Source organism: Eufriesea mexicana, unplaced genomic scaffold (assembly GCF_001483705.2).
Source record: "Eufriesea mexicana isolate 0111107269 unplaced genomic scaffold, ASM148370v2 scaffold1121, whole genome shotgun sequence".
NCBI lineage: Eukaryota > Metazoa > Arthropoda > Insecta > Hymenoptera > Apidae > Eufriesea > Eufriesea mexicana.
In genome coordinates this window covers 376367-390429 of record NW_016909245.1, presented here as the reverse complement: position 1 = coordinate 390429, position 14063 = coordinate 376367, and the positions used below count along the sequence as shown (strand labels likewise).

At 24.9% G+C, this 14063-nt stretch overlaps 3 protein-coding genes across 3 annotated transcripts; 2 read left to right on the top strand and 1 right to left on the bottom strand.

The window, feature by feature from the left end:
* Positions 1-785: 785 nt before the first annotated feature.
* On the bottom strand, positions 786-4506 carry eIF3j (eukaryotic translation initiation factor 3 subunit J). The gene is made up of 6 exons (XM_017900161.1): positions 4386-4506; positions 4212-4294; positions 3575-3688; positions 3104-3242; positions 1244-1408; positions 786-1039 (listed from the first exon to the last, which is right to left on the bottom strand). The coding sequence occupies exons 1-6, from the start codon at positions 4399-4401 to the stop codon at positions 846-848; spliced, it is 711 nt and encodes a 236-aa protein (XP_017755650.1). The 5' UTR covers positions 4402-4506; the 3' UTR covers positions 786-845.
* Positions 4507-5430: 924 nt separating this feature from the next.
* LOC108547531 (uncharacterized) lies at positions 5431-6695 on the top strand. The gene is made up of 2 exons (XM_017900100.1): positions 5431-5598; positions 5745-6695. The coding sequence occupies exons 1-2, from the start codon at positions 5431-5433 to the stop codon at positions 6693-6695; spliced, it is 1119 nt and encodes a 372-aa protein (XP_017755589.1).
* Positions 6696-11202: 4507 nt separating this feature from the next.
* Prosalpha3 (proteasome alpha3 subunit) lies at positions 11203-12834 on the top strand. Its single transcript, XM_017900144.1, has 3 exons — positions 11203-11284; positions 11891-12518; positions 12604-12834. Exons 1-3 carry the CDS (start codon positions 11282-11284, stop codon positions 12744-12746), a joined length of 774 nt encoding a protein of 257 aa, XP_017755633.1. The 5' UTR covers positions 11203-11281; the 3' UTR covers positions 12747-12834.
* The last annotated feature ends 1229 nt before the right edge of the window (positions 12835-14063 follow it).

The window sequence follows — 14063 nt, the reverse complement described above, 5'->3', positions numbered from 1 at the left end:
TATTATTATTATTATTATTATTATAAAATGTTATTTAAACGAAATCATATATTACGAAAAGAATAATCATAAAACAATATGAAGATTTGTGAATATAAAACTATAAAAAACTGTTTTTATAATTACTTGTATAAAATAATTATTGATACTTGCGATAAAAACGATAAAATTCGTTTTCGAGGGTAAATTTCTCGATCGACAATCTATCCCACTGTGCACCAATTTATTTCATTATTCTGCAATGCTCATACTGGAAATATTGTTGCTGATGTCTTCGTATTATTATATTTCCTCAGCATCCGAATTTTGATATCAATATACAGTTTATGTTGCAGTTATAATTAATTTATAAGTTAATACATTAAATGTAACTAAATTTGCTAACATATATGATTGAAAATCGTCGATTTTTCAAAACTATTAACATTTTATATCAATCAGATGAGTATTAATGTAGTTTTCCCAATTACATTTAAAACACATTAACACTTTGTGTTAAGATTTTTTTTACATCTCTTAGATGTATCATATATTTTAACATTTTATATACATATATATATATATAATATGTATTATATTGTATTATTTAAATATAATATAATATATATTTTATATATATATATCATATTTCATATCATATATTATATACATATATAATATGAAATTAAAAGAAAATTATAATATGCAACCATGAACCAATATTTAATAATAAAGAAATTAAAGATTTAAATGTAAAGAGAGAATAAAGGATATAAAATTTGCAAAAATGTTAATAACCATCTGCGTGTATTTAGGCGACTAGATAAGGAGTTAGGGAATAATAAGAATATGGGATGAAAAGGTCGCTACATGAAATCGTTGTAATCATCGTAAACAAAGTCGCTGTATTCACTCAAAAGAGAGTTGTCACCTTCAATTTTCAGCTTTGCTTTTCCCTTGCCCTTATTCTTTTTCGCCTTTTCGCCTTTCTCAATTTTTTGTTTCTCAATCAACAAATTATCGATCAGTGTTTTAACTTTCCTCAAATGCAATGAAGGTACTGTAAATAAAGTTAATATAAATCCATACATATTTATATAAAAATATTAATCATTTAATATATATAAATTTGTTTAAAATTAGTTCATGGTGAAGAAGAAATAAATCTATATTTTTAAAATATTTTTTCAAAATATATTTTACTTTGAAAAATTTGTATGATCGTAATACTTTATAATCCATAATTTTAATGTAGTGTACTTACAATTGAGGGCAACAGATTTAATAAGTTCTTCTGCAAATGGAGGAAATTCAGAATGTTTACCAAATTGATTTAACTTTTGGGTAAGTACACTTCCATACTGCTCAAATTCTTCTTTTGTGTTGGGTACTGTGGTATCCAGGCTCAACACAGATTCTTCTGTCACACCTAAAACAAAAGATATATTAAAATTTCTATCAAATTTATTGCAAATTAAATATTTCCTGAAAATGTTGATTACCAAAATTATTAAATAATATATGACTACTAATTACATTAAAAAATATATTTGCACACAGATCACATTTTAATTTTACAAATTAAATTAATAATAATAAAAATAATTTTTAATTGACTAATATTAAAATTTTATATATAGAATCATATTTCCAAAGAAACATATTCCCTAGGTAAAATGTTATTTATAACTTCTGATTATACAAAATTTTATATTATAATAAAAAGATAAATTTTGACTGTGTTATTATTAAAAATAATATCTATCAGGAACGGTACGGGAAATTAATGTTGATAAATAAGACACATCTGCATTACTTTTTTATGAAATAGAAATGTTTATTTTTTATACAATAACAATTTTGTATTTACCTCAAGAATTATATTGATTCATTGAAATACATGATTTATAACATCCCTGGTACAGTTCCTGACACCAATTTTTGTAATTAAATTAAATTTAAAAATATGGGAATGTCTGATAATAAACTTGTAACTATTGCAATTGTAATTTTCAACTTCAATAGTATTAAAACAAAAACAGAATATTTTGTTCATATAAGATATTTTTCAGGATTTTTTATATTTTACTTTTAAATTTACTATAACTATTTTACTTTAATTCCAATATATATGTATATAAAAATATTTCATATTGTCCTTTTAAAAATGAGAAGATTGTTAGATATCTTATATTTTATTTGCTATATGGAATGTATTTAAAAATTACATAATAATTTTAATTTTTACACCAGTAGTACTCAAAATACTGACAAATATACTGTATATTAGTTTATGAAAGATAAAGTTTTAAAACATAATTAAGTCATTAAAAACTTGCATTAAGGCATGAATATTAAATCAACTCTTTGTGATCCATTATACCTTTAATAAATACCAATATTTAAATTAAAAGATTTCTTTAAAATTTTTCTTTTCCATGACTGCGAGAAATAAAACATTTTAAAAATATAAAATTTATATAAAATTTTTAATTATTTTAAATTAAAAACGTAAATTCAAGTTTAAATTTCACATTAAAAAACTTAAATCTAGATGTAATTTTTTAATTTAAAAAATATGAAATTCTGCAATCTCAAATAATTAATACAATTTAATATCAGTTAAATAAAAATTTGAAATTGAATTATGCATAAGAGCAATAAAAAAATTTTATTACAAAAACAATTTGAGATTCAAATCTACACTTAAAATTAAACAAGGTTAAAACAAATAAAAATATTCATTAATCTAATATTTTTATAGCTATTAATCTAATATTTTTCTTATTATAATTTAAATCTGTATCAATTTCATATATAATTATAAAATAATTATTAGTTTTGCAATGGTAAAATAAAATACTTAAAAAATAAATTAATACATATTTCCTAATTGCTTGTAAGTAAAATACTAATTTTAATACTTTAAAAAAAGATAGCATTATTTTTATCACCTTATCAAATATTAGCAAAATGACTACATAGTTTTATAAGTTATTTAAAATTCATATTATTAAATAAAAATAGAAGTGCAAAGAGTTGATAAGTAAAAGTTTTTAGTGAAGTCATTTCTTCTCAGTTTTGTGTGGCTTGCGATGAGAAAAATCAACAAGGTTGGACAAACCGAAAGTCTCCATGGCAAGACGTAGATCAGCTTCTTCTTGGAGCCTTTGACGCCTTAATTGTTCTGCTCTCCTTTCCTCTGGTGTCAAGGCTTCCTCTTTTTCTTTAGCTTTTCTTTCTGCCTCTGCCCTTGCCTTTTTCTATGAATAAAAAAATTGGAAATATTTTTAGTAGTAACATAATAAATGATGATAACAAATTGTTATACTAATAAACTATATATTAATAAAATCAGGTAGACAAAAATATTTAATAGTAAGAAAGTAACATAAATGAATCATATGAAAGTAATATAAATTAGTAATTAAATATAGTTAAATTTAAAAATGATAAGGTTGTATTTATATACAATACAATTATAAACAAGCAACCAATAAATGTATTAAAGATTTACTTTTCAATCACTAATTAAACAATTTAATTGAACAAGAAAATATATTCAAAAAATTGAATTAAAAATTAAGAACTATACCTCACGTTCTTCGATTCTTTCTGCCAAAGCTTTTTTTGGTTTTGGCTTAGCCTTAGGCACTTCTATAGGTTTTTCTATGTCTTTCTTTTCTCCTTCGACATCTTCCCAACTATCCTGTTGATTGATTCTTTTTTTTAAATCATTGTACAAACACTTAATTTTCTAACTGCTTAATTTATTTTAACTTGATATTTGAGTTTAAATTAATTTGTCTTATATCATTTTGAATATATTGCAACAATTTCAATTTTATTAAATTTTATTTAAAATGAAATATTATGCAAACATATTTGTAATATTAATTTAAATTGAGATAAATTTAATCAATTTATTTTCAGTGTATAGTATTCAATTAAAAAATTTATAAAACACATTAGCAGTTAATAAAAAATATGTAATTACTTGTTATCAAATATAAATGTAAATTTTAACTGAAATTATATTTCACCCATTTTAATTTTTATTCAATTTAAATTCAACAATCATAGTTGTTCAACAATAACCGATTGTTGCAATAACCAATTCGACTCGTGTTGACTAGCTCTATGAAAGGTTAACTATACTTATAACTTGTCTTAACGGAAGATTTCGAAAGTAGCTCGCACAAAATTAAAATAGAAAATTAGTAAAACAGAACCTTGACGTCTTCATCTTCGTCTTCGCCCTCCCACTTGTTGGATCTGATAGCGAGGTTGAATTTCGCCTCAGCATTTCCGACATCTGTAATGTTGAAGGTTAAAAGTGTTTCACAGTTTCAAGTCAACAAATGATCACAATATTATTAAATGTTTAAAAATTGATTTATACGTACCCCATTCATCATCCATGATGTATTTTGGATTACTTGCGTACGATTTCGTTCGAAAATGAAATAAAATCTCCTAGAACTAACGTGGTCGAACGGATCACAACTGGAATCAAACGAGCCATACTGCGTGAGGAAAGCGTATGCCTTTCTTGCGAGATAGTGGTGGTGAAACTGAAATTATGTATGTTGGAGATTGGATACTCTGTATTAAAAAGAATATCAGACATAGCGATTATATAGCAGGAATAATTATTACTATTTTAATTGGCAAAATTTTATGGTAGAAATCAATATCGCAAAAACAACGAATGCGTTTAACAATAATCGAATAATATTTAGTGAAAAATATTTTATACAAGAAAAATTGTTTATAAAGTTTCATTATTTTCTTTTCTCCTTCTTATAAATTGTAATCTTAAAAAGATTATAAGCAGTTTTTTGTAAACTTAAATGACTTTTTTTTAATTAGGTATTGTTCTTAATATTTGAATCATGCTGTTATACAATAAACATTAAAACTATATATAGTAAGCATAAATACTTATATTTCATGCTTATTGAGTCGTGCAAATAATATATATTTAACAGATAAACACTAACCTAAGATTATTAATTAGAGACTTTTCAACAATTTCTACAAATAGTAAAAATAACGTATGTAACATTATACATACATATTGTTTAATTGTAACTTAAGTGTAATTTAAAAATACATCGATAATTAGTTGAAGTAGGATTATGAATATGTAACGTTTTACTGTTAATATAGAAATTTCAATTTAAGTTTGGTTTGTTTGAATGAGTATTTTATTAATGACAGTTATTGTATATCATAATGTATACAATGTTACACATTTTGCATAATTTTTGTGAGCTACTTGTTTTTAAAATTAATTTATGAAAAAAGAAAAAGGAATCAAAATATTCCAAATCACCTTTACATGCATATATATTATATTTTACCATACTTTAATCATAATTTCTTTAACACATATATATAAAAAATATACATCTTTATCTTTTATTTTTTTTTTTTTTTTTTAGAAAAATGAACAGTATTGAAGGGTATGTTACTTGTCCATTTAACAAATCACATAGAATTATAAATCATCGGTTTCAAAAACATTTGTCAAAATGTCGTAAAAATTATCCAAAAAATACTAAAGTTGTATGTCCATTTGATGCATCACATATGCTAAATCCAGAAGAATATGAGGTATGTTCTATACTATGCTTTTTTGTTGTATTGTTTAATTAACATGTATTTTCTATTTCTTAAATTTAATAATAGAATGTAATATTGAAAAATTAGGATACATTCTTTATTTCTAGTTTTAATAGTATTATAATTCATTGTTGCAGAATCATCTTTCAATATGCTCAACCAGTGGAAATATAAAATGTTATCAATACATATTAGATACCGATCGAGAAGTTGGAACAATTTCATTAGAAGAAGCATGTAACACACAGACCAATTTCATTAATGAAGACTGGTCTGGAAATAACCCAACATATGATCCAAAAGTTACAATAGAAAGTAAAAATATAATTAGACCACCAATAGGTATGTCAAAATCAAAGAAGAAGCAATTTAAGCAGTATGAAAGAAATAGAATATTATCTCTTGAAAATAAGAATTCCTGTGTTGATAGTAGTAGTACTCATACAAAAGTTATGGAAAAGCAGATAGACTTTGAACAACCATTACAAGCTCCTAAAAATCTTACTAAAACAGTATTATATGATCAAGATTTTGCTAATAATCTTATTTGTAAATTAAATAAACTTTGTATAAAGGAGGGCAATAATTTATCAGAAAAGGATGACATGTCCATCGTAACTACCAAAAGTTACATGGAAACAGATTTCGAAAACCATAGTTTAAAAAATAGTATTATTGATACAAGTAATGTTTCTTCAATTTCAAAAAATATTTCTAAACAAAAAGATGTAGAAAATGTTCTTAATGAAGAAAATGATGCTGTTGCATTATTTCAAAATATTTTGGAGGTTGAAGAAGATATATTTAAAGAAAATAATTCTAAAATGCAAAAAGACTGTAAAGAGATTAATATTCATAAAGATGTCCATCAGCCAAATTTGAATAAAGGAAAGAAAAATGAAGTTTGGAAAATTAATCAGTTAAATCCAAGAACAGCAAAAGGATTGTATAGAGAGGTAAACAAAATTAGCACTGGAAGAGGATTTACTACAGCTTATCAATATTTGAACTCTAGTATGATAAAATCAGAAAAAGGAAATGAAAATTCAGAAGACTTCAGTTCTATTTATGGTTATGACATGCAATAGAATAGATTGTAACAATTGCTGTAACAATGTTGTTAGTTTTATTGCAATATATTGTATTCTTCTTATTTTTACAAATCTTTAAGTATGTACTCATATCTAAATAATTAATGGAACTAGTAACTTTTAATTGACAATAAAATTGTATAGTTTTCATAAAGATCTCTTCCTTGTAATTATTAAGTGATATTTTTTATTATCGTATACCCGTTAATTAATAAATATAAATAAAAAAATTATACTGAACAGAAATTATGAAACAACAATTATGTAAATTAAATTCTTAACTTAATAAATTATTTCAAATATATTGTAAATATAAAATTAATCATAAGTATCATTTGTTAAAAAATATGTTTAGAAATATATTACTGTATGTTGGTAATTATAGAATAATATTTAATTACAAAACTTTTTTATGAACTTAACAACATATAATAAATATAAAATTATAAATTCCATAGCAAAAATTTAATTGAGCAATAGTTATGAATGAGTAATAAAGATATAATTTGCTTACAAGGAGAGTGCAAGTCCTTCAAGACACCAATTCAGTTGGAACTTTGCAGGTTTGTAGATTACGTAATGCAGTTCGAGAATATATATCATTATAGTCGCAACTACTCAATAGTTTTTGAAATATTTGTGATTAAAGTTTTATTATATTTTTACCGCTTGGGATCAGCGCCATCTATGATTTTGGACCACATGCTCGGAAAAGTAATAGAAATATAGAATAGGCGAGGAGGTCGTCGAAGAGTTGGTCACGTGGTAAACGAGGACAGAGAGGGGAAAGTAAAGGATAGAATGGCTCCGGCAGTGAAAAATTATTAATTACTCAATTTTCGTAAACAATTTGTGAACTTTTATAATTCCATTGCAAAGCTGGAACTTCAGGCTACATTCTTATATAATTTTCGTAAAGAATTTAACTCTAAATTGTTAGTTAATAATTTTTGTTTGATGGCATCTATGATTTCGTAACGACGACCATCCCGATCTTCCGTGAGAATATTTAAGACTAAACGAAACTAGAAGCAAAATGTGATCAAAAGTTATATGAGAAGATTCGCAAGAACATTGTCTTTCTAAAGAGGGCACAAAGCATCATAAATTAATTGCGTAGATGATAGTAATTAATGAAAAACCAATGGCGTTTTCGATAATAATTCAAACACCGCGTAGAATAATAATTAATAATAAATTAATTAGGGACAAATCTATATTGAAAAATATATTGGAAAGTTCTTGGAGGATCTGCCTTTACGATGAAATTATAAAAGTTCACAAATTAATCGCAGGAATTGAGTAATTAATTAATTATCCAATAAAACTTTAAAAAGGAACAGTCAGCGCCGCCTATGATTTTTATCTGGAAGCTTGTGCTTCGTTAGTTCCAATAAATAACTATAGGCGGCGCTGAATGTTCCTTTTTAAGGTTTTATTGGATAATTAATTAATTACTCAATTCCTGCGATTAATTTATGAACTTTTATAATTTCATCGTAAAGGCAGATCCTTCAAGAACTTTCCAATATATTTTTCCATATATATTTGTCCCTAAATAATTAATTATTAATTATTATTTTACGTAGTGTTCGAATTGTTGTCGAAGACACCATTGGTTTTTCGTTAATTACTATCCTTTACCCAATTAATTTATAAAACTTTATGCACTCGTTAGAAAAACAATGTTCTTGCGAATCTTCTCATATAACTTTTGATCACATTTTGCTTCTAGTTTCGTTTAGTAATAAATATTTTCACGGAAGGTCGTGATGGTCGTCGTTACAAAATCATAGACGCCATAAAACAAAAATTAATAACTAGCAATTTAGAGTTAAATTCTTTACGAAAATTATATAAGAATGTAGCCTGAAGTTCCAGCTTTGCAACGAAATTATGAAAGTTCACAAATTGTTTACGAAAATTGAGTAATTAATAATTTTTCACTGCCGGGGCCATTCTATCCTTTTCTATCCCCTCCCTGTCCTTGGCTACCACGTGACCAGTACATCGACGACCTCCTTGCCTATTCTATATTCCTATCACTTTCTTGCTTTTTGAGCCCAAATCATAGATGGCGCTGATCGAAACTGCCGAATTAAAAACCAAGTGACCAGTTGGGCGGGAGAAACAAAACAATAAAAGGACATAAATGAGTATAACACATTTTTCTTCGTTTTTTTTACTCTCTTAATAGTTCGTTGAACATGAAGTCACAGATGAAGATGCGTGCTTCTGTTCGTGGTAAAAAGAAAATGAAACTGCCATGGTTATATGTTACAGTACTTTTTATTCACTTTGAAAGTTTCACATATACATGTTAATTGTTAACGACAAAATAAACAATGACATATAGACATTAGAATCTGAGTAGATGTCCGTACCACGGACCGTTGCGAGGAAAAGATGTTTCGTAATACATATCACGTAATAATTGTCATTACAATGACCATATATATATGTACAATATTTATAAACATATGATAAATGATTCTATTCAAATGCATGAGTTATCCTAATAATTATTGACATCTCTTGTCGTGCATTTCCTCGGCTTTCTCTTGTGCTAAACCTAATAAGGAGTTTTTTATTCCCTATTCATTTTCCTTTATATCCTTATCATCTTCAGCATCACCTACTTTATAATTTTGTACTTTCTTCGGTTTCTTTTTTGTATCTCTCAATGTATTTTTTATCCTTTCCTTTATTGCTCTGAAAATATAAATATAAGAGACAATTAATAAAAATTCCTTTCTATAACATAGTTATAATATAAACAATAAACTAACTCTTTCTCTTTCTTTACAACTTGTAATTCTTCTTGAGTTTTTACTTGGTCGTCACATTCCCAATCACTACTGTGGCCTTTCTTCCTTTATTTATTTGCAAGTCCAGGTGGTTCAACAGCTGTTTGTGAGCTTAATTTTGGATCAGTTAAATGATCATGAGCTGATTTGCCTTTACCAGTAAACTTTTTATTTAATATCACAGATTCTTCTTCATCTTACTCTGCTTCCTCACTAAATGATAAAAGATTGAAATCTCTGTAACAAAATTTTTCATTACAAAGAATAATACTACCAGGGCTAAATTCTTCAAACATATATGATTTTTACTTTACTGCTGCTGTTTTAGTTTTTGAATTGTACTTTACTTTTTCACTTTCCTGTACTATTATTTTTGGTATAATATCAGAAAATGGATTGTTCAATATTATAGTTTATATCAATCTTGAAGGATAAAGTGGTCTATTATTCTACAAAACAGAGGAAATATTATATTTATATCAATTCTTAATATATTTTCTTGTAAACATTAAATTTACTTCATCTACAAGTACTTTTTCAAGTTCAAGCATGTTATATACAGTTTCTCCAGTAGAACTAAGAACTAAGAGTAAAGAAGAATTCGGAACCATTGTCATCCTTTCCAGCATTAGACATAGCAATTAAATTTCGCGAAAAAAAAACGTAATCATATATATGAAATTTGTCCTAAAATACATATATCCCATAGTTATTTTTGAATAAAACAGGAATTTATTTTATTTTTAAATATATCCTCACTTTAAATGGTTCTCCATATATGTTACCACCTTCTCCTATACCTGTGGGATCACCATTTTGTGTTATGAATCCTTTGATAATTGTATGAAATATAGTGTCTTCTTAATAATATGTCATTGGAGTTTCTTTTGCCCATAATTTTAACTCAATACTTTATGACAAATATATTAGCTTTATTAATGTGAAATACTTTTAAAATCAAATTTATTAAAATTTATTATTTATTATTGTAATTCAAATTAGAAATTATTTGATATATTAATATAGAAGTCTAGATTTTTAGAAACAGATATACAATCCATTGAAACATTACTAACTAATATTTATTACTTTACCCTTAGTGGCTGGCTCTTGCATATAAATATTACTCATATTTGTAAGTCTCCTATAATAAAAAAATTTCTTCGTCAATAATATTTTACATTAAATTTTTAGTCATTTATAAATCAGTCAATCAAATAGTTCTTTTCTCGATCATCGCTGTTAGGCCACGACTCCATTTGCAAAGCATGAGAAATAAATCTTTAATTAAAGAAGTAATAAAACTTTAATCGTAAATATGTCAAAAAGTATTAAGTATTTGCGGTTATAATGATATATACTCTTAAATTGCATGACGAAATCTACAAACCTGCAAAGTTTCAACTAATCGCTGACCTGAAGGACTTGCACTATCCTTGTAATGCAAACTTGGCGGACATCATTTTTGTGAAAATGACTTTATTATATCAAATGCAAAACTAAATAGATTATAATAATATAACTTATCAATTAGTATTTATTTTATGCATATTTGATTTTAAAGTTTATTATGTTCTTAAATTTTGAAAATAATTATCTTATTGCGGAACATACTTTTAATCAGGTAAAAAATGTGCCGATTTTGAGAACATACCTATCATGTGTTCCGAAGTTCTTCAAAAACCGACTTATACAAGTTCATTCTTAAGTGGTAGCATCAATATTTTAATTTTATCTATTATAGTGTTATAACTGTTATAATACAAATTTTCCATAATGGTAAATATAAATAAATATTAATGTAAGAATATTATTATAGGCAGTATATTAATTTTTTAACTAATTTTTTTTATTAAAATTATAACTGAGAGGTTACATAAATTGCATTGTCATTCATTAATAACAGAATTCTTTAAATAATAATGACAAAGTAATATACACATTTATCGTTAAATTTGTCCTGACAATTTAAGCATTTATTAATTTCCTCATGTAAGTTTATTTATTACTTTTTGTATGAGAAATGTGAATTATTACTATAAACTTAATGAAGCTTATTCTATTTATATGACATTTGAAAATTGATTTCTTTTATAATACCTTTTTCAATATTAAATTGAATATTTTGAATATAAATTTTGCAAGTCAGTATTTCATTTAGGTTAGGTACATTCAAATTTAAATACTGTAGAATCTAAATAGAAGTTTAAATTAAATATAAATTTTGTTCAATATTAAAAGTTATAGAAGTTTGTAAGTATATATTAAATTTTATTGCAATATTAAAATTTCGATATATATATGGAATTGCAATAAAGTTCTAAAAATTAAAAAATCATGTTATTGACATTTGTAACTCGTATTTATGTTTATTTATATTAACAGGCACGTAGATATGATACACGCACAACAATCTTTTCCCCAGAAGGTCGTCTTTATCAAGTAGAATATGCAATGGAAGCTATAAGTCATGCAGGTACTTGCCTTGGCATTTCAGCAGCTGATGGTATTCTACTTGTAGCAGAAAGACGTAATATAAATAAACTATTAGATGAAGTTTATTATTCTGAAAAAATTTACAAATTACATGATGACATTGTGTGCTCTGTTGCTGGTATTACTTCTGATGCTAATGTATTGACTAATGAATTACGTTTAATTGCTCAACGCTATTTGTTACAATATGGAGAACCAATTCCTTGTGAACAACTTGTTTCTTGGCTTTGTGATATAAAACAGGCATATACACAGTTTGGTGGAAAAAGGCCTTTTGGTGTTTCTATTTTATATATGGGATGGGATAAATATTATGGATATCAATTATACCAATCAGATCCAAGTGGAAATTATGGAGGTTGGAAAGCAACTTGTATTGGACATAATTCTGCTGCTGCAGTGTCATTATTAAAGCAAGAATATGCTAATAACAATATCACATTAGAGGAAGCTAAAGCATTGGCTGTAAAAGTACTTTCCAAAACTTTAGATCTTAATAAATTATCAGGAGATAAAGGTAAATATAAGTATATTGTAATTTAAATATAAATTTGTAAATCTAAAATTTGAAATTATGTTTCAACTATTTAACTTTATTTTAGTGGAGATGGTTACTCTTACAAGAGAAAATAATAAAACTATTACAAGAATCCTTCCCATAAATGAAGTTGATGCCTTAATTGCAGAACACGATCGCTTAGAAGCACTTACTGAACAAGTCAAGAAAGAAAAACAAAAGTTATAAAACAAAATATCCAAATATATGTATATCTTGCTTTGATATCATTTACTAGTATTGCCCTGAAATTCTATAAATTTTCCTGTTTTCTACACAATACTACACTCTGTTAAATATAAAAGAATATAGTATTAGGCAAATATAGAAAAATGATAAATAATAATGTAAAAATAAACAGATTTCTTGTATATTTTCATAAGTGTATTTTTTGTTTAAATTTATAGATAGTTTATCAAACAAATATTTTTTTTTGCAATTAACATGATGGAATATCTCTATTATGTTTTCATTATCTAAGTGTTATAAAAAATCTGATATTGTTGAAAACAATAATTGTACTTCATTTTTATTTTGTTATTAGCACAATTAAAATAACACAATTCTTTAGAAAAACTTGATATAGTTAAGAATTTAGAAAAAAGGGTATCTTAATGAAGTAATTAGGTTGCTACTTTCACAAAAGGAATATAATATTCAAAAGAATGTAGATTTCTAAAACAATATTAGCATTGCATATGTAATTATTTTTAAACAAATATTATTTATTCAATATTCAATTTAATTATATTTATTTATCTTTTATAGTTTTAAAGTATATTTCAATATCTATTTTTTTGTGGATTGTAGAATATAAATGATCTATTTGGAAATTATACGTATAAGGATGAAAATTACATGAAATATTTTATAACAGGTATACAAAGGTTATTATGGTCAGTAATTGATTTTCTTTAAATTAAAAAAGAATTTAAATTATGTAGAGATATATATATTTTAAGTATATATAACGAGCATTCATTAAAAGATTATTTGAATATTTATAATTCAATTGATATTTTTTATATTTGGTATCTTATAGAAAACTTGTTTAGCAAGAGGTACTAGAACATTACATAATAAATAGAAAGTTGAGTGTAACATCTTTATTATAATATACCTCAGTTGGAAGTCTCCTTTTTTATTATTTCTTTTCATTATTTAATTACATTTCTAGAGATATATATATATATATAGGCCAATAAAGTAGTATCAATAAAATAACCCATATTAAATAAACTATAGCTATAAAAAAAGCATGGTATTACAACAACCATAAAAAGGAAAAAGAAAAAGTATGTCATTACAATTCAAAAAAGACTTACGTTAAGCACGTAAAGAATGATTGTTTTATATAGATAATACTTAATACGATGTTATCTGTAATATGATAAAACATTTATGTAAATGTTTACAATGCATTTTTTCATAATAAATATGAAGGAAATATAGATTTATGCAAAAATTATCGATTTGTTTTGTATATTGATGGTTTAATATGATTAA